Genomic DNA, 23,030 nt, shown 5'->3' with positions numbered 1-23,030 from the left:
TCCCTGGTGGTCTGATGGTTAAGGGTCCTGCTGACAATGCAGGGGACATGGGTTCATTTCCTGGTCCGGGAAGATCCTACATGCCTTGGGGCAACTAAGCCTGTGCATCACAACTACTGAGCCCATGCTCTGCAACAAGAGAGTAGCCCCAACTCAGCACAACCAGAGAAATCCCTCTCACAGCAATGAAGACCCAAAACAGTAATAAGTAAATAAATAAAAATTTTAAAGACATTGTAACAGGAATTCTCTGGCAGTCCAATGGTTAGGACTCTGCACTTTCACTGCAGAGGCATGGATACCATGCTTGGTTAGAAAACTAAGATTCCCCCAAGCCAAGAGACATAGTCCTCCCACCCAAAAGACATTATAACAGAAATGAGATAAACTTTATATGACTGCATGATGATGTAAAATCAAAGGTAATGAAATATAATTAGTACAGATGAAGGAGACAGTGGGATAGTTACCTTAAGTGTTCAGATTAGCAACATGAACTAGAAATGAATACCCTGGGATCCCTATCGAAGATGAGGCACTTAGGAAGGGAAAACCATATTTATATCCATTAAGAGATTTCTGTCATGCCCTGAGTTTTTGTGTATGAAATAAGTGAAGACCTGAAGGTTTTCCCACAGTGTCCCATTCACAAGGTTCTGCTCCAGGGCGCTGCTCACATTCCAAGTCTGAAGTGAAAGTGAAATCTCTCCCAGAGGCCTGGTGTTCAGCGTTGCTCCCCGGTGTGTGTCCTCATATGTCCTCGCAGGTTTGTGGGGTACCAAAAGGCTTTCCCACACTGCTGACATGCATAGGGCTTCTCCTCACTGTGCATTCGCACATGCTTCTTTAAGGAGGAGGGCCAACGGAAAGCCTTCTGACACTGAGTGCATGTGTAGGCTCTCTCCCTGCCGTGTGTCCTCAGGTGTCCGCGAAGGGAGGCTTGGCGCATGAAGGCTTTCCCACAGAGTGGACATCCAAAGGGCTTCTCCCCCGTGTGTGTTCTCTCATGTTCCTGGAGGGACATGGAGCAGCTGTAGGCTTTGCCGCATTCTGTGCACTTATAGGGCTTTGCTCCATTGTGCATCTTCACGTGCTTTTTAAAATATCTCTGATGCCTGAAGGCTTTCCCGCAGTGCTGGCATTCATAGGGCTTTTCCTGACTGTGTGTTCCTGCATGTTCCCTGAGGGATAAGGAGGAGCTGTAGGCTTTGCCGCATTCTGTGCATTCGTAGGGTTTCATGCCGCTGTGTGTTTTCATGTGTCTTCTGAAGTATTTGGGACAACTGAAGGCTTTTCCACATTTCTTACACATATAAGCTTTGTCACTGGTGTGTATAGTCATGTGTCCAACCAGGGATGAGGAATATTGGAGGGCTTGCTCACATTCCTCACACTCACAGTGTTTTTCTTCAGTGTGAGTTCTCATGTGTCGTGCAAGGTACGAATGATAGGAAAAGGATTTCCCACAAACTTTACACATGTGGGTTTTCTGTCCATGCTGACCTCTCTCATGTCCCTTAAAGGATGAGGGAAAAGCAAGAGCTTTTCCAGATTTCTTACAATCTGAAGACCGTTTACTACCATGACTCTTCACACATCTCTTACATGTTCTCCCAGCATCCTGACATTTATTGGGTTCCTCTACAATGTCTGTTCCCCTAGGAGGGCTTAGGCATGAGACACAGCTGCAGGCTTCCCCACATTCCTCACATGGATAATGTCTGTATCCAGGGAGAGATCTCTGCTGATTTTGGAAAGAACAACCCCTGTAGGCTTTTCCACACTTAGTGCATTTACAGGGCTGAATTCCAGGCCAATACCCTTTATGCAGAGTAAGATCTGTAATTTGATTCAGGGCTTCCAGACAGTGATGACCTTCATTATCTATGCAGAGCTTCTCCACCAAATGATTTCTGTTCAAAATGGGAAGCACAATATTAGAGATGAATGATTATAAGTGATATCTTCACTAATGATTTATTGATGATTGCTCATTATTATTTTGACTACATACTTGCCATTTTCAAGGAATGAGCATATTTTTTATACTCTGCATTGTGATAAAGTGCAACAAGTTTAATGCTCTGGCTGAGGGCTAAAACAGAGTCAATATTTTCTGTGTTTCTTATATACAGGGTATCTTGATCATCATTTTGTTTCCAACCTCATTATGATTTAGATACTCAACATCATATTTAGGAAAGTATTTTCTTTTGAAATTTTTCTAAGTACAAATTTGGTTAGCTAGGTTTACACCTTTCCTTTAGTTTCAAGTGAGTCTAACAGGCTGCAGGTATCCCCCTGCCCCCATGGCAGTGCCACTCACCTCCAATCCCTTTCTAGGGACTGGTGACCTCCGATGTCAAGAAACATCCAGTTTTCTCCAAAAACAGACCAGGAATCATTTCTTGTGAATCTTACTTTTCTCTCTTCACTGCACAGTTCATTCTTCAAAATATCACACTGAGTACTCGATCTGGTTTTAACTTGAAGGCAAGAACAATTGGTAACAATTGTAACAATCGGTAGTGTAACTAAATTCTCAGGAGAGAAACAGTGGGATAAAGTAAAGAAAAGAAATGATATGTAGATTACTTTCCATATACAGATTCAAAAATGTAAACAAATTTTATAAGGAAAAATAGACATGGGGACAAAGAAATGACCTTGACTATTTGGAATTTTGGCCATCACTGGAAAAATGAGTCAAAGTGGCAGCTTTGTTCACTAAGAGATATTTCAAAAAGAATGGAGGCTGATGTCTGATCAATATTATCAAAGAAGGAAAGTAGGAAGAAATGGGGCAAAACACACTTTGCCAAATCCTTCCTTTGTACGGGGAGGTACAAAAAGACTTCTTGAGTGGGCAAGGATGGATGAAAACTCCAAGAGGGAAGCCAGGTTAATTATACCCATCACCTTCTCAGAGACCTAGTCATGTTCCTAATGGGTATGTCCAAACATTGCTGTCTGATCCAGAACCTGCTCCTCCCAAGAGGTGAGCTCCCTGGTGATCTCAGGTACAGAGGCCCTGGATAAGGTCTGTGTCCATAGACCCAGCAGCCCTTGGGATGTTGGACAGTGTGTGGCTGCCATCCTGCTAGTGGAGAAAGTTCCTCATGGGGAGGGTGGAGAACAGCAAGCTGTCCATGAGATGGGCCAACTCTCCAGTCCTCATGTCACTGATGATGGGTCAGTGTGGGTTTAACTGCAACAAGACCATCGTGTCAAATGTGTATTGATAAGTGTAAGTTTCACAGGGTGAAAACCATTATGCTTCTCTCACGCCCAAATTAGGGAACCTTGAGATTCTGCTCAAGAGTGACAAAAAGTCAATTAATGCATGAAACTGTTTTCATGAAAAATCAACCTGATTATAGGTAGGTTCTATAATGGCAGGGGCCATGTCTGCCTTTTTTCCAACATATTCCCATCCCTGTCCCTCGTAAGAAAGGACATTATAAGAAATAACTGTTCCCTAAAGACTTAGTGCAGGGAGGAAGCTGTCCTCACCCACAGAGGCCAGGTTCCTGCAGGTCTCCAGCATCACATCTCTATAGAGTTTCCTCTGACCAGGGTCCAGCAAGGCCCACTCCTCCAGGGTGAAGTTCACAGCCACATCTTCAAAGACTACTGAGTCCTGAAACAGCCATATATTCTGTGTCAGTGAGGCCCCCCTTTCACCCTTGAGTGTGGGAGGATGGGGAGGCCAACAGGTGGGAACTGGATTCAATTCCTAGGACTCCTGAGCTCACACTCTTGTGGGAAATGACCATACGCCAGCAAATCCAATGCAGGTTCCTCAGTGATGGAAAGTGCTGGACACTGAAGCAAAATATGACAGCAACAGCAGACATGGACTAATGGAGACAGGACTAAAAAGAACTGTTCTTACTGAGATAGTAGATTCTGAGACATGCTAAAGACTGATAAATGAAACCATCATTCAGATAACATGGAAATGAACATTGGCTTGGTTGAAAGTTATCACTGTCTTGTCACCTTCAAGAACTGGAATCAGAACATCAGTGCTGCTGGATCTGAATAACCATGAACCTGAAGGCAACAGCAACAAGCAGTCTGGTCTGGTCCCCTCATATCCGACAGAGGCAGAGACACAACCCCTCCTGTGATGAGGTGGACACTGAGGGTATACAGGCCATCCAGGATGCAGGGCTCAGCACATCTGTTGGGTAAGAAAGGACCTGGTTCCTCAGGAAGCTGTCAAGCCAGCAGGGCCTCTCAGATAAATAACAGAGTGCTTGGAATTCAAGGAAGATGTCTCACAAACAAGAATTGTTGAAGAATCTGATGGTGATTGAGCCAAAGGTGAGTCTAAGAGGGAGAATGAAGAACCTAATCATTATATTTAGAGAAATATGGGATTACTCTACATTGATGATATAAAAAGATAACAAGTACAAAATTAAAAAGTAGTTTTTTTAAGCAAAAAAAATATGGGTTCAAGATGTGAAGAAAAAAGAAATCCCACAACATCAGCTACTAAGAAGGCAAAGTTACTTCGACTAGGGTTGCAACTGAGTTTGCTAGTCACATATTTGATGAGAGCACTGTATCAGAAATATATGTGAAGAACTCCCATAACAACAATCTGGAGAAGGAAATGGCAACCTGCTCCAGTATTCCTGCCTGGGAAATCCCATGGACAGAGGAGCCTGATGGGCTATACAGTCCATGGGGTTGCAAGAGTTGGACATGACTTAGTGACTAAACAACATGACAACAATAAAAAATAAAAGACAAATAAGACAACTCAATAATGGGGCAATAAATGTGAAAAGACAATTCTCCAAAGAAGATATACAAATGGCCAATAACCACATGAAAACATGTTAAACGCCATTAGTATTAATCATTGGGAATCCATATACAAAATTGAATTGTGGGGAGACACTTTCCAACCCCTTCTAGGAGGCTAGCATTATGCTGATACCAAAACCAAAAAAAGACATCACACATAAAGAAAGTTACAGAGCAGTATCCCATATAAACACAAACAAAAAAATTCTTCAACAAAATGTTAGCAATCCAAATCCAGAGAGATATAAAAAGGATTCAACACCAGGACCAAGTGGGATTTATTCCAGGAATAAAAAGTTTGGTTCAAAGAAACAAAGCTGCTGGTGCTGCTGCTAAGTCACTTCAATCGTGTCTGACTCTGTGCGACCCCATAGACGGCAGCCCACCAGGCTCCGCCATCCCTGGGATTCCCCAGGCAAGAACACTGGAATGGATTGCCATTTCCTTCTCCAATGCATGAAAGTGAAAAGTGAAAGTGAAGTCGCTCAGTCGTGTCCGACTCTTTGCAACCCCATTGAGTGCAGCCTACCAGGCTCCTCCATCCATAGGAAACTGGTATCATATACCTTATTAATAAAGAACAAAAACCACATGATCACCTCAACAGACTCAGAAAAGGTATCTGTGAAAACACATCACCTTTGGGACTTTCCTGGTGGCTCAGGGGTAAAGAATCTGCATACCAATGCTGGGGACAAAGGTTCAATCCCTGGTCCATGAAGATCCCACATGCTGTGAAGCAACTAAGCCAATGGGCAACTACTGAGCCAGCACTCTGGAGCCCACGAGCTGTAGCTACTGAAGGTTGAGTACCTAGAGCCTGTGCTTCACGACAAGAAAAGCCACTGCAATACGAAGCCTGGGCAATGAAGAGCAGCCCCTGCTCGCCGCGACTAGAAAAGGCCCAAGAGCAGCCACAAAGATCCGGCACAACCAAAGGGGGAAAAAAAAATACTGCTTTGCCAATGCAGGGGGCACAGGTTCGATCCCTAGTTGGGGAACTAAGATCCCACATGCCATGTGGATAGGCAAAAAAAGATTAAAAAAAAAAAAAGGAATTAGAAATGGCTTCCTTAGTGGTTCAGTGGTAAACAATCCACTTGCCAATGCAGGAGACACTAGTTCGATCCTGTGGAGCAAATAAGCACATGTATCACAACAAGAGAACCCACTGCAATGATAAGCCCACACACAACTAGAGAGTAGCCCCAGCTGGCCATAACTAGAGAAAAGTCACAACAGCAGTGAAGACCCAGCACAGTCAAAAGTAAATAAATAAAATTATTTTTGAAAAAAAAAAAGCAAAATATCTCATCATAATGCTTTTTAAGAAAGGGAAGAAAAACAACCCCACATCATCTTTTCTGAATAAAAATACTCAGCAAACTAGAAATAGAGGGAATGAAATGCTAAAGGGCATCCAGGAGATGCTGATACCTAACATTTGAACAGACACTCTTCCAAAGAAGAAATATAAATGATCAATAAGCTCATGAAAAGGAAAACAAAAAAAAGAAAAAACAAACATTCATGAAAAGATGTTCAACCTGAGTCATCAGGGGAATGCAAGGAAAGTTTTTGGGAATTCAGTCTGATTTGCTTTCAGTACTACAGAGTGAAAATGGAGATCTCACAGATGCCTTAATAGAGGTTTCCTGGATAGAAACGTGGCCCCCGACTCCACCATGGAGGTGCTGGCTTAAAGCACAGTGGGTCAGCCATGCTCACCCATCACCACCCGTGTACTGTTTGCATCAGCCAAGGACAGTGCCTGGAGAAGAGTCCGCCCACCATCCTGAACCATCCATAAGCTATATCATTCTTGTAGAAACTCCCAACATGGCCCCATCAAGTAAGAAAAAAAGATAAGAAAGAACGTTTAAAAGCCCCAGATTGAGAGCTGGGAGACACACGGAGTCAGCAAGGAGAATCTCCCAGAGGACAGGCTGGGTCGGTTATGTGATGAAGCCTGGTAAAGGGAAAACTAGCTCTTCCTTCTTGCGTGTTTGGGGAAAACTCAGTTTTCCCTCCTGTGTGTTTCTTCCCTCTGTGTCTCTTTACCCTCACGGAGACCACGTCACTTCAGAGGCTCCTGGTCCCCAAAATGTCGTGGTTTCTCCCCATACCAGGCAATTCTCTGAGACTCCATCTGGGTTTCCTACCCTTGAAACTGGGGTCTGACACGCTCTACCTGGATATGGCATTGGATTCCACAGGTTAAAGGCTCAGTCCCTCAAGACTGCCTCCAATCCCCAGACACACACACACACACTTCAGATGCCAGTCTCAGGATCAGACTGTCACCTACGCTTCTTCAAATCTACCAGCTGTAGATGAGTTTCCCATGACCCATCTCCTGGGGTTCCATTATTTTTTAAAACTTAATTATTTTTGGCTTAATTGGGTCTTTGCTCTGTGGCATGTGGGATTTAATCCCCAGACCAGGGATCAAACCCACATCCCCTACATTGAAAGGAAGTTTCTTAAGCACTAGACCACCAAGGAAGTCCCAGGTTCCATTATTATGCTAGAGCAAATTACTCCTTTGTGTAAAATAAACTTCTTTTGAGACACTTACAGACTCCCCCCTCCCCGCACCCCGCAATAACACACTTGAATGAAAGTATGGAAGTGCATGATTAGGAAGTTTGAAATTTTCATTTGACCAAGTGTTCCCAATTGCCCATTTGTAACCCAAACTTTCCCCTGACTTTTTGGTTACCAGCTCCCCCTGCCCATCCTCAAGAAGCACTGAGATGCAGAATAAAGCTCCCCTTCTCCCCATCTGGGCTGAGAATGCACTGACCCCAGAAATCCCCCAGGCTGTCAAACAGCCTTGCTCTCACCCTCCTCAACCAGAACAGAAAAGCCCTTTTCTGTTTCGTCTGAGACCCTGGGACATATGTTGAGATCGGAGTCCTGTCCCTACTCCAAATCTCTGGAATATTAAAACAAGCCCACAGCCCCAAATGGAGTCACTTATGCTGAGTCCCAAGACACCGAGCTGGTTGAACTTAAGAGTTTCAGCCTCTCCCAGAAATGGAATTTGAAAGCAGTCAATCAGGAATTACCGGGTCGGCACAGGGAGACGATCTGCCTGGCAGACCCGCGCCCTCCCTAGGGTAAAGGAACCTGCCACAGACAAAACCCACTTTCGCTGCTTCCTTCGACCCGCTCACTTTTGCCTACAGGAGACCTTCAACCCGCAGCGCCCTTCAGTGCTGTATGGGAAGCTGCCAGATTCATGAATGGCTGAATAAAACCAGTAAGAGCTTGGAAACTTACTTCGTTGAATTTTGTTTTTTAATGGGAATAAAGCACCTTCCTACGTGGTAGGGATATGACTGCATCTGTCAGGTCAGGACGAGTCCCCTCACCCTAGCTCCTGACCACTGCCCGGGTCATCCGGTCCTCCCCGGGATCCCCAAGGGGCGCATTCTCAGGCCGAGACTCCCACTCAAGAGGGGACGGGAAGGGACAGGACAACGGGGTCGAGGGGGAAACTTGGGTCGCTATCTAGAGGAGCGGGCGCCGGAACCCGGGCCTGCCTCAGCTCCCAGCGGGTCGTAATCAGCCCCAGCCGGTCTCCGGCTCCGGCCAGAGAACTCACCATATCTTCCAGTTCCTGGATCTCCAGAGCATCCTTCCCGGAGCCCGCGAGCCCACGGAAACAAGACACCTGGGGCCGCAACCCACAGCTATGCGGGAGCGCCCAGGTCTGGAGCGAGCGACGCCTGCGCGGGATGGGAGGGTGACCGCCGCCGGTCCTGATTGGACGGAGTTCCGGGCCTCCGCCGTCTAATTGGACGGTGTCCCACGCACTCCTCCGCCAGATGCTTCTTATGTACGTAACACCCGCCCCCGCAGCCCTTGATTGAATGGTTCTCCGGGAAGTAGCGATCTTATTGGATGGTACTCCTGACACTCACCCAGGACTCCGAAAGGATAATACTCAGGCAAGATTCCGAGCCCTGATTGGACAGTTGTTCAGACCCTGTTACCCTGACACCTTCCCAGCAGTTCTGGTTATTCTCCTGGGCTCGCCCCCGCCTCCCCTGACTGGACAGTGTTACTGTCCTTCCAGGCTTCAGTGTTTAGTCTGAACCTTCGTCAGGTCTTATGCCGGGCGGAAGTGTGGTTTTCGGCTTCAGCCCATCCCTGCCCGGCCTCCTTCTAGATACCTGGACTCGCTAGCCCGGGACGTGGGTTCCTAGCAGAACTTGTTCCGGGCAGGTGGACCTGTACCGAGAAGTCCTGACTTGCCCCGCGGAGAGACCCCCTGTCCAGGGTCGGGACTGGATGAGATGGGACAGGAGAGCCTGGTGACCTCAGGGGCCAATGGTCCGGGGGTGAAGTCATTGTGTGTCTGTGCCATTTCTTTAAAAACAAAGACATTCACGTCCGCATATAAGCCAGGATCCCACCGTGTTTGACGTGTGGCCTTTGGTACCAGGAGGCCCCGCTCTCCTGACCCGGCTCCCAATCTGGGCTTGACTAAATTCTTTTTGAGTCCTATTTCATAGCCCACGGTATCAGGCTCCCTCCCCACAGGGAATGGGAACGCTGGATCGCAGCCCCTCACCTTCTACCCCTGTCTGAGCAACAGTGAGGTTCTGAACAAGCCCCTGGTCAGCTTCTCCAGACAAGGTACCCAGGAGGCCCCCGTCCAGTCTTGCTGGTCTCAGAATCCGCTCAGCCCCTCACTAGCCCAACTTTCATCCTGCTTCCCCTCTTCACACAGATGGGAAAAGCCCTTTGCTCTGTGGTTGGAGATGCTGGCCCATCTTAGGCCGGAGCCTCGGTCCTCTGGCAGCACTCTGTGAATAAGATTCCTCTTTAATAAGTCAATAGATTTTTTTAAAATCAGGTATACTTGTTTTTATAAGACAATTTCATTTTAAAAAATTCTTTATTTTTGGCTGTGTTGGGTCTTCCTTGCTGCAGCAGGCTTTTCTCCAGTTGCAGTGCAGTGGCTTCTCATTGCAGCGGCTTCACTTGCTCCTCAGTAGTTGTTGCCCATGGGCTTAGTTGTTCCCTGGCATGTGGGATCTTCCCGGACCAGGGAGCAAACCCATGTCTCCTGCGTTGGCAGGTGGATTCTTAACCACTGAGCCAGCAGGGAAGCCCTAGATACATTTCTTAAATGATGACTCCTGCAGCTTCTGGAGGGCCTGATTTCAGGGACATGTGGCCTGGGGTGATACCCCAGTGGATACCAACCTGGGTTGCTATGCATCAGATTTTTGTGATTCTATGACACAGCCATAGAGGCTGAGCCACTTGCAGAATCTGAAGACAAAGGTGGGCATAGTAGCATGACTTACAAATACCTTTTGGTGGGGGGGGGGGCATGGGGGGGGTGGTGTAGGGGCGCCATGTGGCATGAAGGATCTTAGTTCCCCAAGCAGGAATGAACCTGTGCCCCTGCAGTGGAAGCGCAGTCTTAATCACTGCACTGTCAGGGAAGTCCACAAATAGAATTAAATCATATGACCTGATTTGGGTGTATGTGGTTCATAGGGTATCAGGTTGTTTGCCAATTAAAATACCTGGGGTTGAAGTTGGAACTTCAGCACTGGCCTATAAGGACTTCAGTCAATAATAATGTATCAATAATAACAAACAACCAGGTCGTACTATATAGCACAGGGAACTATATTCGATTACTGTGATAAACCATAATGGAAAAGAAAATGAAAAGAATACACACATATATACACACATATATAAATGAATCACTGTTATACAGCAGAAATTAACACAACATTGTAAATCAACTACAAGTTTTTTAAAAGCACCTTAAAAAGGATTGTGATATTTCAAACTCCCCTTTCATAGCTTTTATAACAACCAAACTGAAAGAAAAGCTTAGTTAAAAAAAAAAAAAATCCTTGTATCACCCATGACTTGAAAGCAGCAATAATCTCTGAAATTCCTCCATGAATGAGTGTTGCCTCAGGCTTATTATCTTAAGGAACAGTTCTAGAAGCAGCTCTTTGACCTTTCCCCAACAATATGCCTCAAAATATGTTAGGAAACCAAAATGGTCATGTTAGTGATAAGTAAATGTATCTATAGATTCTCTGGTGGCTCAGTGTAAGGAATCCACCTGCCAATGAAGGAGACATAGGTTCCATGCCTAGGTCAAGAAGATCCCCTGGAGAAGGAAATGGCAACCTATTCCAGTATTCTTGCCTGGAGAATCCCATGGACAGAGGAGTCTGGTGGGCTACAGTCCATGGGGTCGCAAAAAAGTCAGACATAACTGAGCGACTAAACAACAACAAACTGCAAGACCTTAGTAATGGCTTCACTTCTGCCTTTCAAATCTCACATCAATAGGCTTCTGGTATACTTGGTCACAGAATCATAAAGGGAAGGGATCTGGGGAACTGTAGTTCCTAACTCTACTCATGCTGATGTAACACAATCCAGAACTTGATATCTCATGGTCACATCACAAGTGTCTCTTAAATAAAAAACCTAGTTTTAATTTACAATCATAAGTGAAGACAAAGCAAAGCATAAAAGTTCAAAGTAACAATTCACATGAGACTATACACTTTGAAGAACTCTGCATAATTACAAATTTCTACCAACTATGTTTAAGAAAAATGGAATAAGGCTCCACTGGCCTAAATAAATAAAGGCTGTCTCAATACCATGGTGGAAAATATGTAATGGTTGATTATCCAGTATCTGCCACACTAAGCCAGTAGGAAAATTCCAACAAATACCACAATGTCATTGTTCCAATGACCCCTTAAAAGACAATTTAAACAACTAAGATGTTAAACTATACATTTAACTGCCTGGCTAGCTCAGTCAGAAGAGCATCAGGCTCTTAATCCCAGGGTCATGGGTTTGAGCCCCACATTGGGTAGTTGCTCTAAACTATATATATTATATATATATATAGTGTATATATTAAAAATATACTGCAAATCACCATGAGTCCAACTGGAAAGATAAATGTTTTATTTCCTAAAACATAAAAAAAAAACCCACTACCTACAAAATTTATGTACTATAGTTAAGAGACTACTTTAACAGTTAATTTTCATCAAAAAGAACTAGAAATACACTCCATATGGATCCACTTCCATGACACGGGACTCATAAAGGCAATACCAGATTTGCAACTTTTATAAGATTTCTCTCCTCGTGTGAATTTTCTGAAGCACTGTGCATGAGTTCATTTGCAGGAGGATTTTCCCCATTACATACGTAGTGTTTCTCCACAGTATGTATCCTCGCATGTCTTCTTAAGGATGAGGAACAACTGAAGGCCTTCCCACACTGCTTACATTCGTATGGTTTCTCTCCAGTGTGCATTCTCATATGTATTGGTAGGGACGAGGGCCACTTGAAAACTTTACCACATTCCTTGCATTTGTAAGGTTTCTCTGCAGTATGCGTTCTCACATGCTGTTGCAAAAGTTCAGGCCAACTGAAAGCTTTCTGGCACTGCTCACATTCATAAAGCTTCTCAGCGGTGTGCCTTCTCATGTGTTTCTGTAAGGAGAGGTGACAGTAGAAGGCTTTCCCACATAGCTTGCATTCATAAGACTTGTCTCCAGGATGCATTCTCACATGCTCTCGAAAGCAAGCAGACAAATTGAAGGCTTTTCCACACTGTTTACATTCAAACGGTTTCTCTTTAGTGTGAGTTCGCAAGTGTTTTCGTAAGGATATGGGCCAGTTGAAAGTTTTCCCACACTGACTGCACTTGTAAGGTTTCTCTCCAGTGTGCACCCTCATGTGTCCTCGAAAGGAGGATGGGTGGCTGAATGCTTTTCCACACTGGTCACATTCATAGGGTTTTTCTCCACCATGCATCCTTTCATGTCTTCGAAATGACTGGGGATAGATGAAGGTTTTTCCACATTGCTTACATTCGTAAGGCTTCTCTCCAGTGTGAATCCTTTCATGCCTTCGAAAGGACTGGAGATAAATGAAGGTTTTCCCACACTGTTTACATTCATAGGGCTTCTCTCCCGTGTGTGTTATCATGTGCCTTCGAAAAGCTGAGGAATAACTAAAGGCTTCCCCACATTCCTTACATTTATGTGGTGTCTCCCCGGTATGTGATATCATGTGTCTTCGAAAAGTTGAGGAGTAGCTGAAGGCTTCCCCACATTCCATACACTTATAGGGCTTCTCTCCAGTGTGTGTTATCATGTGTCTTCGAAAAGTTGAGGAGTAGCTGAAAGCTTTCTCACACTCCTTACATTGATATGGTTTCTCTCCAGTGTGAATTCTCACGTGACTAGTAAGACTTGAAAAATCAATGAAGGCTTTCCCACATTGCTGACATTCATAGGTTTTCTCAGCAGTATGAATCCTGATATGCCGGTTGAGGGAAGAAGTACGGGGAAAGGTTTTTCCACATAATTTACACACAAAGGGCCTTTCTCCATTATGGATCCTCACGTGCGTCCTTAGGTGTGAATGAGAACTGTAGGCCTGCCCACATTCCTGACATTGATACGGTTTATGTCCAGTGCAAGCAGTGCTGTGATTCTTGAGTGAACGATGCATGAAGGCTTTTTTGTATGGACTGTATTCATACTGTTTTACTCCAGTGAGTGTTTTCTGGTACAGGTTAAGATTTGGAATCTGACTGAAGCCTTCCCCATACTGATCATTACTTTCCTGGAGTCTTTCCACCACATGATTTCTGTTAAACATTGAGAAGCATGTTATAAATGGTTTGATTAATAATGATTTATTAGTAAGTACAAGGATTACAGAGCTTCCCAGGTGGTGCAGTGATAAAGAATTTCCCTGACAATGCAGGACACGCAAGAGACATGGGTTCAGTCCCTGGTTCGGGAAGACCCTCTAGAGGAGGTAATGGCTACCCACTTCAGTATTCTTTCCTGGAGAATTTTATGGACAGAGGAACTTGGTGGGCTATAGTCCATGGGGTTGCAAAGAGTCAGACATGACTGAGCACACACACACACATATACATACAAGGATTACACTTTCACGGATTTCACTGAATGGGTAAATTTTCTCACTGATTTGACTTCTTAATTTGGAAAACTCTGCAGTGGCCACAGGACTGGAAAAGGTCAGTTTTCATTCCAATCCCAAAGAAAGGCAATGCCAAAGAATGCTCAAACTACCGCACAATTGCACTCATCTCACACGCTAGTAAAGTAATGCTCAAAATTCTCCAAGCCAGGTTTCAGCAATACGTGAACCGTGAACTTCCTGATGTTCAAGCTGGTTTTAGAAAAGGCAGAGGAACCAGAGATCAAATTGCCAATATCCGCTGGATCATGGAAAAAGCAAGAGAGTTCCAGAAAAACATCTATTTCTGCTTTATTGACTATGCCAAAGCCTTTGACTGTGTGGATCACAATAAACTGTGGAAAATTCTGAAAGAGATGGGAATACCAGACCACCTGATCTGCCTCTTGAGAAATTTGTATGCAGGTCAGGAAGCAACAGTTAGAACTGGACATGGAACAACAGACTGGTTCCAAATAGGAAAAGGAGTATGTCAAGGCTGTATATTGTCACCCTGCTTATTTAACTTTTATGCAGAGTACATCATGAGAAATGCTGGACTGGAAGAAACACAAGCTGGAATCAAGATTGCCGGGAGAAATATCAATAACCTCAGATATGCAGATGACACCATCCTTATGGCAGAAAGTGAAGAGGAACTAAAAAGCCTCTTGATGAAAGTGAAAGTGGAGAGTGAAAAAGTTGGCTTAAAGCTCAACATTCAGAAAATGAAGATTATGGCATCTGGTCCCATCACTTCATGGGAAATAGATGGGGAAACAGTGGAAACAGTGTCAGACTTTATTTTTTTGGGCTCCAAAATCACTGCAGATGGTGACTGCGGCCATGAAATTAAAAGACGCTTATTCCTTGGAAGGAAAGTTATGACCAACCTAGATAGCATATTCAAAAGCAGAGACATTACTTTGCCAACAAAGGTTTGTCTAGTCAAGGCTATGGTTTTTCCTGTGGTCATGTATGGATGTGAGAGTTGGACTGTGAAGAAGGCTGAGCGCCGAAGAATGGATGCCTTTGAACTGTGGTGTTGGAGAAGACTCTTGAGAGTCCCTTGGACTGCAAGGCAATCCAACCAGTCCATTCTGAAGGAGATTGGCCCTGGGATTTCTTTGGAAGGAATGATGCTAAAGCTGAAACTCCAGTACTTTGGCCACCTCATGTGAAGAGTTGACTCATTGGAAAAGACTCTGATGCTGGGAGGGACTGGGGACAGGAGGAGAAGGGGACGACAGAGGATGACATGGCTGGATGGCATCACTGACTCGATGGACGTGAGTCTGGGTGAACTCCGGGAGTTGGTGATGGACAGGGAGGCCTGGCGTGCTGCGATTCATGGGGTCGCAAAGAGTCGGACATGACTGAGAGACTGAACTGAACTGAAAGTGGAATGAACTCAATGCCACGAAAGGGGGCTCAACTGCAACCATTACAGAAACAAGTGTTTCTTAAACATGATCTTTCCAGCTGATTGTTTTCAACTGTTTCTAACACAACATCAATGTCAAATTTTAAAAAAAATCTTAGTGAAAATCTCTGTGAACAAACAAATCTGACCTAGGCTTACGTGTGCTTTGTTTGCTTTTTAAACTTCATGACATGCTAAGATTCCCTCCTGAAATACTGCTTTCTCTGAGTGCAACTCACCTTGGGTGTCTACTCTGGTATGTGTACTGATCTTCAATGCTGAGTTCTTCCCAAATTTTTCCTAAGACAAAGGGCCAGGAATCATTTCCAGTGAACTTTGATATTTTATGTTCTTTGGATATTTTATTCCTGTAAATATCCTGCTGACAAACTGACCCATTGGCCTTATAGTGAGTCTCATCATCTGAAAGCAAAAAGGGAATAAATCTTACAAGAAAGTACCTGTTAGCCCAGAAAGAAACTGAGGCATTTATCTGTGTCAAGACTTCATCAAAAACAAGTACAAGGGGTCAAAATGGTGAGCACTTTAATAAACACAGTAAAATTCTCTCAAGGTTCTAAAACAGAACTTACTGGGACCTCCAAGGCCCCATGAAACCTGTATCTACTAGTGATACTAAGGGAGTTTTCTTTACAGAAAGAAAAACTCAGTTTAATACACAGATTCACACTTTTTGTGGGTAGATTCTATGATAGTTGTGACCACATCTATCTTATTAGTTAACATAATTCCTTTTTACATTCTACATCTCAGAACAGTGATGTGCCAGATATGCTTGTCTCTAAATAACTAGGTTAAAGAATGACATCATTCTTACCCACTGAGGCTAGGTTTCTGAAGGTCTCCAGCATCACGTCTCTGTAGAGCTCCTTCTGAGAAGAATCCAGCAAAGCCCACTCCTCCAGGGTGAAGTTCACAGCCACATCCTCGAAGACCACCGAGTCCTAAAACAACCAAAAAATGTGCAGGAGCTTGGATGTGATTCACGACACTGAGCAACTGGGCTCAAGTCACAGGAAGCTCAAACAAGATTTTGTGGTCACCAAATATTCACTCTGTGACTCAGTCATCACACCTCCTAACTTTATGTCCACACTCCCGCCCTCATAGACTAGTGATTCAGTTGGTAAAGAATCCGCCTGCAAAGCAGGAGACTGCCTGCAATGCAGGAAACCTGGGTTTGATCCCTGGGTCAGGAAGATCCCATGGAGAAAGAAATGGCAATCCACTCTAGTACTCTCGCCTGGGGAATTTCATGGACAGAGGCGCCTGGCAGGCTACAGTCCATGGGGTTGCAAGAGTCAGACACGACTAGCAACTAAACCACTACCACTAACACACTCAACTTACCTCTACATTTCTACTGTGACCACTTCAAGTCTTACTCTTCTCTAACCAAAGGATTCAGATCATGTTGGAGAAATGAAAGTACTATACAAATGAAACAATATTTCCATTTTTAAAAACTTTTATTTTCTTAACATCAAAAACATTTTATATTGCAGTACAGCCAATTAAGGGCTTCCCAGGTGCTGCAAATGGTAAAGAACCCACCTATTAATGCAGGAGACATAAGAGACATGGGTTCAATCCCTGGGTCAGGAAGATTCCCTGGAGGAGGGCATGGCAACCCACTCCAGTATTCTTACCTAGAGAATCTCCTGGACAGAGGAGCCTGGCAGGCTACAGTCTGTAGGGTTGCAAAGAGTCAGACGCAACTGAAGCAATTTAGCACGCACGCACAGCTAATTAACAATGTTGTGATTATTTCAGGTAAACAGTGAAGGGACCCATCCATACATATACATGTGTCCATTACAATATTTGCATTTTAAGAACTGTCAACCCCCTTGTGACACAAGAGACTTTATAGCTTCTTCCTACAGCACACCATTCATAAGCACATGAAGCTCAAGGTCAGCCTGAATGAGGTTCAAAGGAATAAAAGCACAATGAAGGTGGGACTTCCCTAGTCCAGTGCTTCGGACTCTGCACTTGCAATGCATAGAGCACAGGTTCGATTTTTAGTCAGGGAACTAAGATCCCACACTGTCACATGGTGTGGGCAAAAATAAATAAATAAATAAATAATTTTAAAAAACACACAATGAAGGACTGGACATTTTTCCTTCTTTTCCCCCAACCAAATATGAGAGGCCAATGGGCCAGTGGGAACCCAACGTGCTGCAAGGGCCAGCTAGCCATATTGTCTTAAAGAACTCCAGGCCATAAGGACAGCCCAACTGGCTGAATAAAATATTTCTTTTGAATAAGCATTAATTTTAACTTTTCTGTGTAACAGTTATCACAGCCCAGTTTCTACTCTTCTCTATTTTCATGATGATAGGAAGTAAGAACTCCATACGTTCTCTACACTCCTGAGCCAGTGCTGCTCCTCAGCAGTCCTGAGCTCACACACACACACACACACACACACACACACACACACGTTCCATGATGCTCTTCTACAGGAGTCATAAAACAGTACCCTTGATGACCTTAAGGAAAAGGTTAAGCGTCCTACTTTGAAAAGGACTTTAACATCAGAAACATTTGACAGCGAATTTACCCTTGACTATAAAATACATAAAGGATTCCAGTGCCTTCCTACAAAGGAAACACTGCCTTGCCTCAAGTTCCAGGAGACAGTGATTCCACACAAACCAACCTAGAGGCTGCACTCTCAGTTTCTCTTCTGTCCACGTCCCTCTCCCTGGTGGGCACATGAGCAAGTCGGGCCAATTCCTAAGCACAAGAACCACTGAGCTGAATGCCTCCCTTAAGCCATGTTTTGCTTTGTTTTGAAAGTTCATCAACCCAGTGACATTCCATGAGCAGAGGAAAGAAAACACTCTTCTGCAACAATTCTGATGCCAGAATTTAGTACCTGTTCAACAGAGCATAACAGGAATATCCCTATTGTACAGGAGCTTCTTGAGTCAGGTGAGTTGCTCGTGATAGAGTTGCCTGTAGTGTTTCCTCTACTGAACATGCAGGAAAAGAGTGGACACTGCAAACCTTAATGCAAACCATTGATCCCTGACAATGATTGCTGGTAAGGAGGCAAGGGTGGCCTTGGCTGGTGTCTGGGAACTTAATATTTGAAGGTTTCACACCACCATAATTATTACTCCCTGTCTCTAAACTGATATTTAATGCTGAGCACCTGCTTTTTGTTTGGGCATCTGGGCTTTGGGTCCGTGATGGGCACAGTATGCTTACACAATCAGCTGTCAATAAAAACCCCAGGGCACTGAGTCCCTAATGAGCCTCCAGGAAATAGTATTTCACGTGCTGTCACAACCTGGGCTGTGAGGTGTGTTATGTGTGACACCACTGGGAAAGGACTCTTAAAAGCCTGCACCTGGTTTTCTTCAGATTTCTCCTCATGCGCCTTTTCCCTTTGCTGAGTCTGCTTTGTCCTTTTGTTGTGATACATTCTAGTCATGAGCACAACTCTGTGCTGAGTCACGTGAGTCCTACCTGCAGAACCACAGGTGGTCCTGTGGTCACTAGACACATCAGAAGTGGGATTTGCTGAAACAATCCAAACTCACTAAAATATGGGAAAAGCACTCTCTGGGAAGTGGAGGAAGAAGGAAGAGCGGATGACTATGGGGTCATCTGGGGTATGAAAGGGCGACTGAACTGCCTGCTGTGAGGTTAAAAGTTGATCAAGGTGAAAATGAGCGATCCAACTCCAGGAGGGCCAGCTCACTGAATATACCAGCTGCCAGTGGCCATGCTGGCCAAGTGAGGACAATCAAAGTCCAGCCCAGGTGACACCTCTGATTTTTGCTCTCTTCTGGGCAGGAGGTGAAACGCCCCTCAAGTTCCCAAAAGTGAGCTTTGGGTGGGGAAAAAAGAGTTAGAAGACCGTACTGCATTAGAAGGAAAAAAGTTAAACCAGTTCCTAGAGCTGAAGCAAAAGTTTAGACAAAGCGAAGGGCAAGGGGCTGTCCAGTCTTTCTTCAGCCTGGCATGCAGGGCTGGCCTTCTGCTGGCATGTGGGAACTTGGGTCTGGGCGGCATTCTCACCACCCTGACAGCAGTGGCTCCTCTGCCCTTTTATGCTAATAATACGGTTTATGCTGAAGAAGTTTTCCTTCTGGGAGTCTGGAATCTCAGTTCAGACTAATCACAGGGTGTCTACATGACCAGCCCAACACAATCCTGGTAACTGAGCCTCTCATTAGTGTTCCGGATGGATGGCATGTCAACCATGTTCTCACCACGGTAGTGGGGGGTGGAGGGAGGAAGACTGCCCTGTGTGATTTTGAGGGGGGGAGTGGGGAACCCTTGGGATCATGCACTCAGTCTCCTCAGGAACTGGCCTGGGCACCTTTCTCCTGCTGACTCTGCTTTATTCCCGCGGTCAGAAATCAGAGCCATGAGCACGGCTACACACTGAAGCCAGGGAGCCACTAAGTAAATCTGTGAAGCCAGGGTGGTCTTGGGGACTACCATGGGCTGAGGTTCTGTGTCCTCCGCCACCAAATTCAGGTGGAAACCTAATGGTGTTTGGTGGTGGAGCCTTATGGAGCTGACCAGGGATGGGATTAGTGCCCTTATAAAAAGAACCCTAGAGTGCCTACAATAAAGGAGACATAGGAGACTTGGGTTCCCCCCTCTCTGGGTCCGAAAGATTCTCTGGAGAAGGAAATGGCAATGTACTCCAGTTTTCTTGCCTAGAAATGGACAGTGGAGCCTGGCGGGCTACAGTCCATGGGGTCGCAAAGAGTTGGACATGACTGAGCACACAAGCACACACACACATATATATCTTCATATAATTCAACATATTCAACATATTGGTTGAATTTGGAGAGTGAGGGGCCTGTCATTTGGGTTCATTTCCAGTCTGGTATGAAAGCTGGTTCTACATTGAGAGCTGAGTCTCATTTCACAGAAGGTTTTTTTTTTTTTTCAATATTTTTGTCAACTATATATGTCATATACATTTTCCTGCACTGATGTTATCTATACAACAGAAAACACTATAATCAACTCATAGGAATTACTTCTAATCATCTTAGCGTTGTTGAAAGCCATTTTATAATATTCAACAGTCATACATAAAAAAACACTCTTACCAGTAGGAAACAGATGGTAATATGCATGATTAAAGGAAAACAGATGAGAAAAAAATTCAAAAAAAAAAAAGAAAGAAAAGAACATATAAATTGTATGAAGTTAACTGTTTTCTCCAAGACAATTAGATACAAATGAAGTGTGGCCAGCTGACCTCTTAGTCAACATTATACTAGCAATCCAGTCCAGTACAAACGTGCAGTACTAGAAAAGAGGTTGTCTCAATGCCTAACTCAAACAACTGCACGTGTATGACACCAACAGAAAAATAAACGATAATCATAGAATAAGATACTGAACAAGATCTCAGGATAAAAACTCAATATAAATTTCATTACCTTTCTAATTAAAAGCAACAGCAAATTGGAAAGGTCACTTTATTTTTTGATCACACCATGCAACATGTGGAATCTCATTTCCCTGAATCAAACCCAATCCCCTGCATTGAAAGTGCAGAATCTTAATCAATGGACCACCAGGGAAGACCCAGGAAAGATCACTTTGAAAAGATAACACACACCATGGTAAAAACCAAATTGAAGTAGTACAAAGTAAGTTTAATGAAGGCTATAAAAAGAATCTAATAACTAGACTACCCTGGTGGTCCAGTGGCTAAGACTTTGAGCTCCCAATGCAGGGAGCCTGGGTTCAATTCCTGGTCATGGAACTAGATCCCGCATGCCACAACTAAAATATCCCAAATGCTGCAACTGAGATGCAGTGGAGCCAAATAAATACATAATGCATTAAAAAAAAGAAATAGAAAAATTTAAAAACACTAAGCACTGGAGAAGGAAATAGCAATCCACTCCAGTATTCTTGCCTGGAGAATCCCAGGGATGGGGGAGCCTGGTGGGCTGCCGTCTATGGGGTTGCACAGAGTCAGACACGACTGAAGCGACTTAGCAGCAGCAGCAAGGATAGTAACAAAGAAAAATGAAATAAATGACAAGATGGCACACATTCTTAACCAAAATATCAATCCTCCCAAGACAGACCTAGGATCTTTATAGAATCCCATGAAATCCCAAAACAGATTTTTTTTTTTTTTTAGGATTTAACAAATACTAACTTTCCAACCTAATGAGAACAAATGCCCCTAAACAGTCAAAATATTCTGAAGAACCAGGAGAGAACCTGACTGGCACACTGCAAGGATTTTAAAGCAGCACCACTCCCGACAGGATGAATTGGCAGAGGAATGGGCCATTAGATCTACCTTGGGGAACAGAGTCCAAAGCAGACCTGTGTCTAAAAGGAGAGCCAAGCAGAAATGACAGACATTTCAGCACAAAGGACAGGACAAACTGGTGTGTAAGTAAGATCTGTGTATACCCACAGGTTTCAAGGATAATAAACAATTTATTGCAGATTTAAGCAAAGTGTATTGCAAATAATAAACAACAGTAGCATCAACTGTCACAAATTAAATAACTGATATTTTGGGGTGAATCTTCACCACCTTTACCTATCATGCTATGTGGTATTTCTTTCACTTCTCTGCAGCTGTACAGGAGGGGAAATCTCTATTTCTCTGACATGTTTTCCCCCAGAACTTTCGAGGCTATGCCCCAGAATTCCATTTGTTAACTCAAACAGACCTCAGAAACTTACCACAGACAGGTGATTTATTTTTAACAAACGGAATGCAAGATATTTCCATTTTTTTTCTTTCTTCTGAAACTCACCCCTTTGAAAATATTTTATCTTGTTTCCCGCTGTGTTTATTAGATGTATTTTACAGTTGCCGAAAATCCGAGGTTCCAGTAAGCGAACACATCTTTTCAAGGTAACAAACCCAGGGAGGGGCAGGGCTGTACTGGTCCCCAGACAAAGATGACCCAAGGGTCAAGTGCAGCCACGCCACCACGTGGGGCACCCCTCCCCCATCGTTCACTGAAGTGCTCTCTGAACAAAGGACACCAGCAGTGTCCCCACTGTGTCGACTGTGCATTTTGCTTGGGCGGGGGTGGCGGTTTGAGGGGTGCTGCCCACCTGATAGTGTGCTTTCCTTGACCTTGGCGTTAGTTTTTCTCACTTCCCTTGTGAGAACCCACGGGTCAGGAATTATTTGCCTTTTCCCCTCAGGCGTCCGGTCAGCTGACAACTAGTGTCCCTCCAAGAAATGAGGGCTGGAGTTGGGGTCACTCAGGACCGAGGACCTACCAGGTGACCCCTCCCAGTCCAAGGTCCCCAAGCAGGTCTCCCCAAGCTCCCCGCCCGCCCCTGCAGACTGTCCGCTGGGAGGAACCGACCAGGGGCCAGTGTTCTCGGGGCCCCGTGAGGAAGGCACCTGTGAGTATCGGGTCACCCGGGTAGTTCTGAGACCGCTGACACACACGCGCGGACCGGACAGGACGCCAGGACCCCACCCCGGGACCGCTTCCAGCTGGTTCAAATCAGCCCTTCCCGATGTTGAGCCTGGCCCCGCTCACTCACCATCTCTTCCCGGCTCCGGGCTCTCCCGGGAGTCCTCCCCGAGGCCCGGGCAGGTGAGAGCCACAGGGACCTGACACCTGGGGCCGCGGGGCAGGTGCGCAGCAGCGCTAAGGCCCCCAGAGAGCTACTCGCACTCGGGCAGGAAGCGTGCCCGCCCTCGGCCCTGATTGGACAATGCTCCTGACACTCTCTTCGTCCGGGATTATGATTGGGA

At 44.8% G+C, this 23,030-nt stretch overlaps 1 protein-coding gene across 9 annotated transcripts; it reads right to left on the bottom strand.

The window, feature by feature from the left end:
• Positions 1 to 205: 205 nt before the first annotated feature.
• On the bottom strand, positions 206 to 22,982 carry LOC102414628 (zinc finger protein 555). 9 transcript variants are annotated; one of them, XM_045166626.1, is made up of 5 exons: positions 22,817 to 22,976; positions 16,104 to 16,230; positions 3,514 to 3,640; positions 2,327 to 2,486; positions 206 to 1,913 (listed from the first exon to the last, which is right to left on the bottom strand). In XM_045166626.1, the coding sequence occupies exons 3-5, from the start codon at positions 3,545 to 3,547 to the stop codon at positions 725 to 727; spliced, it is 1,383 nt and encodes a 460-aa protein (XP_045022561.1). In that variant the 5' UTR covers positions 3,548 to 3,640; positions 16,104 to 16,230; positions 22,817 to 22,976; the 3' UTR covers positions 206 to 724. The 9 variants fall into 9 exon arrangements, with proteins under 9 accessions (XP_045022561.1, XP_045022559.1, XP_045022562.1 ...); XM_045166629.1 differs by lacking the exon at positions 206 to 1,913 and adding an exon at positions 15,505 to 15,688 and having other exon boundaries at positions 2,427 to 2,486; positions 22,817 to 22,982; XM_045166624.1 differs by lacking the exon at positions 3,514 to 3,640 and having other exon boundaries at positions 22,817 to 22,977.
• Positions 22,983 to 23,030: the final 48 nt, after the last annotated feature.

The sequence above is a fragment of the Bubalus bubalis genome, chromosome 9 (assembly GCF_019923935.1).
Source record: "Bubalus bubalis isolate 160015118507 breed Murrah chromosome 9, NDDB_SH_1, whole genome shotgun sequence".
Taxonomy (NCBI): Eukaryota; Metazoa; Chordata; class Mammalia; order Artiodactyla; family Bovidae; genus Bubalus; species Bubalus bubalis.
This window is presented reverse-complemented; position numbering and strand designations above follow the sequence as displayed.

Excerpts from the sequence above, each read along its gene's own strand:
- LOC102414628 (XM_006047846.3), bottom strand. Across the intron at positions 15,689-16,103 it reads CAGAAACCTAGCCTCAGTGG|ATGATGAGACTCACTATAAG; the intron begins GTAAGAATGATG and ends TTTTGCTTTCAG. Across the intron at positions 13,502-15,504 it reads TACCAGAGTAGACACCCAAG|AAATCATGTGGTGGAAAGAC; the intron begins GTGAGTTGCACT and ends AATGTTTAACAG.